General features: G+C 38.3%; 1 protein-coding gene across 3 annotated transcripts in view; it reads right to left on the bottom strand.

The window, feature by feature from the left end:
- Window positions 1–264: 264 nt before the first annotated feature.
- Window positions 265–6,000, bottom strand: part of REEP2 (receptor accessory protein 2) — a 65,838-nt gene continuing 60,102 nt past the window's right edge. For 2 of the 3 annotated variants that reach the window (XM_083182189.1, XM_083182191.1), the window contains exon 8: window positions 265–5,768. In XM_083182189.1, coding sequence (XP_083038315.1) covers window positions 5,691–5,768 — 78 coding nt within the window. In that variant the 3' untranslated portion in view covers window positions 265–5,690. The remainder of the gene's footprint in view (window positions 5,769–6,000) is intronic. The other variant, XM_083182190.1, reaches the window with a different exon arrangement.

The following is a 6,000-nucleotide window of genomic DNA, read 5'->3' as shown; positions in this document are numbered from 1 at the left end:
CGCCCGATTGCAGCCATTGTTTAGCATGTTGCCTCCAAAGCCACTGCTGTAGGGGGAGATGGTACAAGTCTGTGGAGCCCACTGTGTATATTCCCAGCCTCCTGCCAGGCCAGTTGTCAAGCTCTGATCACAGAGGAGGAACAGGGGAGAGGAAAGTCCATGGCGAATTTGGTACTACCCGCGTACTGTGCTTAGTATGGATTTACAAATAACTCTTGATAACTCAATTGTACACAGCGAAAAAAAAAGACATTAACCAAAGGATAATATTTCAATGTTTTATTGTTTACATTCTTTTTTTTTTTTTTATCACTGCTCATAAAGCATCCTATATGTGAACATTCCTTAGTTATACAAATGATATTGGAATCACAAATTATAATTTTCACAGTAACATCAGTGCATCAAGAAAGCTTAGTGTTCATACCACTACAGTGTCACCAGTGCATCGCCTCATTATATGGCCAAATATATTCCACCCTGCTGAATCATCTCATTATAATGATCTCTGCTATAAATGCCGTGATATCCAAGGAAAATATTGCGATTATTTCAAAGTTGCTGGAGACACTTCTTAGTTCTCCCTGTGATACTTTTCTATGTCCCAAAAATACTTTAAGTGAAAGTTAGATGCCAGACCTGTAATGCCAAAGGGAATTTACAATCTAGCATTGGCACCAGGTCCAAAGTGGCACAGAGACTGACAAAAACATTCAGTAGCCAGCTTACAACGTGTTGCCAGCATTAAAAGCACTCTCAGATTTGTTTAATTTTCATTTTTTCCTTTTGCATTTCTCGAATAGAAATAATCAGAATAGTATTATCCCTATCTTCTATCTCTCATAGGGGCTGCTTTATCAATGAGTTATCATACATAACACGTTTTTAGACTTATGATAAATAGCTCCAAAACCCATCGTCTTTCCCCAAGATCTTTTGTCAACATTGTTTACTGTACGTGCAATAGTGATCGCCACAATACAGTAGGATACAGGTTTTCTTTAGAGGCAACGATTAGGTAGAATGTCACAGTTGGTGAAGTACGACATGTGTGAGGTGAGAGAAGCCAATCCTTAAGGCAGTGGTTCCTCAAGGCACCTAACAGTCCAGGTTTCAGGGATATCCATGGTTGAGCACAGCCAGTTAAATCAAAATCGTCTGAAGCACTAATTAAGTCACATGTGCTCTAGCGTGGATATATTTAAAACTGGTTCCGGTATATAGGTTGACAGTCAATAGGTTGACCACTATTGGTCAACACGCAAAATATTGACCATTAAGGGTCGGAAAGGCAAGGTCAACATGCACCAGGTCGACGTGCCAATGGTCGACATGAGAAAGGTGGACATGGGTTTTTCACATTATCTTTCATTCTGATAACTTGTTCATACTTTACAATCAAAGTGGACTACAACTGGGAATGGTAAAGTGTGCCGAGCAAAGCTAGGCACCAGTCCCAAAGCATGGCAAGCAAAGCCAACCAAGCAAGGGTATGCATTACACTATTGGGGATCATCATAGACAAGAGAAACATTTGAAAAACTCATGTCCTTTTTTTATGTGTCGACCTTTTCACTGTTGACCTATAGCGGTCGACTTAATTACTGTTTATCTAACAATCCACACCCCTTGAAACCTGTCTTTAAGGTGCCTTGGGGACGAGTTTGGGAACCTAAGGGTTTATGTAGACAAGTGGCATTACTGTTAGTGATCTTGTTGATTTAAACATACTTCATTGTTTCCTAATGGCTAATAGTCAAAAACCCCAAACACCTGTATTGCCTACAGGGGGTTTCATGCACCAGATTATTACCAACATAAAAGCATGAGAAATGAAGTGCAGTAGTGCTCATTTCAGTGAATCACAATAATCCTACAGCCTGTAAAGAGGAATAGCATAAAACTATATTAAACACATTTTGTTCCCCATGTATGTGGCACAACTAAGTACAGAAAAATATTTTGTGGGTAGACTATTTTTACCATGAACTAATTCATTAATATATGAAAGATATCATCATGTTTGTTTTGTTCCAGAGCATGGGCATAAATACTGCAGTGGCAAGCGCTAGGAGTCCTGGATATTCAGGGTGCCTCAGCTGTTTGGCCCAGGGTACCTTACACTCAGGCTGCTCTGAGCCCTGCTCACCTTCCCTCCTCCCTAAGCGCTACTCTCAGAGGAGCAGAGTGCAGTTTGGGACACAGTAAGGAGCTCAGCGAGTTTGGGACACTGGAATGAGAAATACTGTGCATCGAACGTTTGGAGTTATGTCCAGTTCCCTAATACTTTGCATAGTGATAATGGGTGTTTGGTAGGCAAGTGACTAAGAGGAATCACTCATGAAGGGCAATTGTCCCCTGTTATGATTCATGGATCTCAAAAGTTGGAAAGTATGCTTTATTCCCGATATCTGTAAGCGAGTTCTATAAACAGATTAGAAGAGATTTATGGTGGGTATCCATTAGCTACAAATATTTTTTGTCCGATAAAAACAACTACCAGTCATTATCGGGATATCCAATCATAGACCGTTTTTATCAGCTGAAAAAGGGCCCACTATGCGATAACAAATGGGATCTGGGATAAGTTCCCAGACCTGTGTGTTAGCGCGGCTCAGACGGCCGGCTATCAGAGATTATGCTTTGTGTTTCCGAGGCACTCAAAGCACATTCCCCCAAAAAGTTCAGGTTATCAGGACTTCTATATTGACTAAGCAGGAAATAATAGTGAGATTTTGGCTAACCTACTAGGAGATTTTGACTATCAAAATCTCACCGTGTGTACATAAGGCAAAAGTCTATAAATGAAGTTTTCGAAACTCCAGGCTTTATGGGTATTTGAGCACAGGAGACTTAATTGACCTATGTCAATTTGATTTAAAATTCTGGACTCAAGCATGGATAGCCTTAAAATATATATTGTAATGGTAGAGTTGTGAATCATTATGTGATACGGCTAGTCAGGGAGTAGCTATTTTAGAACACCAACTATTCCAGTTAGAAAATAAAAATATAAATGACAAAGGTCTTAACAATCAATACCTCTAGCACGATCTGAAGTCACATCCTGGCAGTTATCTCACTGCTATAATTATGTGTGACCTTTATAGTTAGTACGGCTTCCATTCTGTATTATAAACTTTCCTATTTCCAGGCTTAAACATAAAAATGTTAATGTTAGCAGCAATGTAATGAGAATGAAGAATATTTTTATTAAGTATTGTGTAAGCCAAAACGGAAACAAAATCCTCCTGAGAATAAAAAAAAAAGAAAGACACATGTGGAGTGTACCTACCCTACTTCAAATAGCATTTCATTCAGCAGAAAATGAGGGCTTTATCCGGCTATGCAAATAATTACCTACTCTAACTAATGACCTATTAATTTATTATACAGAGCCCCATTATCGTTCCAGCAATCTACATGGTTAATAAAAATATAGATTTAAAAACAGAATAATTTATTACAATCAAAGTGCAAATTTCCCTAAAAGCAGTGGCGTAATATGCCATTATTCCTTCATCTTCTACAGATCAATCCAAATTAATCAGTACTATACCCCATTATCACCGATCAGATAAACAAAATGTCAACCCCCTTACAGAGCAGACACACAACCTGCAGGTTTTGGAAAAGATTTGCAGTAAACTACAAAACATGCCAATCATTGGCGTAAACCCCCTACGCTAACTGATCAATTTAAAAATCAAAGCAGTGATTGTGCAAATGTTTTGTTTATGCATTCTGTCTGAGCACAATAAAAATTCACAGTTTGGATTTAAAAAAAAAACATCAGCGTATTTTTCTTTTTTACAATATTCCAGTTGAAAAAAGAAATGCACAGCAGAATATACCGGCACCTCATAAATACATGTTATTAATAATATCCAATCAAAACAGCTGTTGTATTGGCCAACGGCTAAATACAGTACACTGTCTTTTATGTATTCCTCAAAATCAAGCATGGGAATTTAGTGTGTGTGTGTGTGTGTGTGTGTGTGTGTGTGTGTACTCTATAAGTGTCCTGCTGATGAGAAGCACCCTGATATATTAAGGCTTTTCATTAAAAATGATGTTACATAGAGTCAAATGGTTTCGGAGCAATGTTAGTTACAATGACCCATCTTTAACTCAAAGTACTGCCCCTTAAATGCTAAAGTCGTAACTATACATGAATAACTAGTTGGTGTGCGCTCCACTGCCATCAAGCTGAACAGTTGTGTTATCAATAAATAACAAGTTTGACCACACAAAGCTAGTGACTATTCTAAGGAATGTCGTGTTGCTGCACTTTTACAGAAGTGATTTTGCTGTATAGGCAGCATTATAGCAAGCAGTGTACAAGTTAATGTGGTACAGGCTGTGGTACATACAGTATCATACAGTATCAAAAGAATGTAAACTTTAAATTGACTGAATAACCCGGTACTAGCAAGCTGTTATGAATCAGGGAAAAGCTTTATCCGTTCTACAGCTCCCACAGACTTCTGGGAAAACGGATATTTGCCAAATATGCTGAACAGTCAGTGAACAAACCATTAACAATCCCCACTGCTATTCACATCCTGAAACCAATGTTTCTTCTTATTGTTATAAATAAGTCTAAAATAAGTTTAAGATTTACATGTGTGTTACACCTATTTTCTTCCAGACACTTTCACAAATTATCATCTGCATAATACATTACCCCTCCAATCCCAGCTGGTACACCGTATTACTTGGCACATGGCTGTTACTCTTCCTTCTCCTATCATCTCTGACTGCTGAGCATCTTAGCACAATGTACATCGGCTCAAGCTTAGGGGAGCCTCTGGTTGGAAGTAGTACCACATATACTAAAACATGGATGGTAACTACATGTGGCACTGTGATCACCTGGTCAGTTTCCGCAATTGCTTGCACTTAATCTTTCATTATGAACTACCTATAAATTGAATTTCCTGTAGACATATTTTAATGTATAATATCTCTTATTTAGGGAGTAATATAGCAATTTACACTTCAGCTTGTAAGAAAACAATACAACAGTTCATAGCGAGCTATACAGAAACTAGTGTGTACTGTTCTACAGTATATGTGATTGCCATTTTGTTCTCACGCCCTCCCCATTGCAGTCACTTAGTCCCATCTAAAGTATAGTCTGTGTATTAGCAAACTGTAAGCTTTACAGCATAGTTATGAAAGGGTTAATTAAAAAAAAATCTGTCATATCTAGATTTAAAAAAAAATTAAAAAGCAACCAAATTGTAAACACATACTACTTGCACTAATGAGGTCACTGTAAAGGACAACCGATAGTATAATCTCATATAACAAACCTGACTGACAGTAGTTCATCATCAGACATAGCTGCGCATCCCTGTTCTTTTTTTATTATTACTATATTAGTTTTTTTTTTTTCATTTTCAAACCTATTTCCATGTCCACTGAGAAGTAAAAGTTTTGTTTCTACGAGTACTGTAGTTGCGCCTAATGGATCTTTGCCCAACTTGTATGTCACATGTAGCACATGTGAGTGTGGCACAATATAATATTTAATATCATTTAATAAACATATTTTCTTGCAAATACTGTTCCCCAGATTCGGAGGATTCCTAAAAGTGGCAGTTGACGCCACTGAAGCACAAAGTCCTTCAAAGAGTTTCAAATGAGCAGCGTGTAAGGGAAATTCCGAACAGAAAGCCATGTCTTCATGCGGACTCTCCAGGCACAGTGGTTCCCGTGGTTTTCTTCTTAGGGCGCGCTTTTATAGTCTTGGGCTGTGTCTGCTACAGAAATACAGATGTAGCTCACATAAGATGTCTCATCAGTCAGTCAGAGCAGTGGGTTGGAGATGTATCAAGCCTGGTAAAGTGATGAAGTGGAAGTGATAATGCACCGGCCAATCAGCTGATTAGGAGTTGATTGGCTGCTACATTATCACGTTCAACTTCATCACTGTTCTATCACTTTACCAGGCTTAATATATCTGCCCCAGTTTTAGGTCCGATCTTACACATA

Source organism: Crinia signifera, chromosome 4 (assembly GCF_055691185.1).
Source record: "Crinia signifera chromosome 4, ASM5569118v1, whole genome shotgun sequence".
Lineage (NCBI taxonomy): Eukaryota > Metazoa > Chordata > Amphibia > Anura > Myobatrachidae > Crinia > Crinia signifera.
This window is presented reverse-complemented; position numbering and strand designations above follow the sequence as displayed.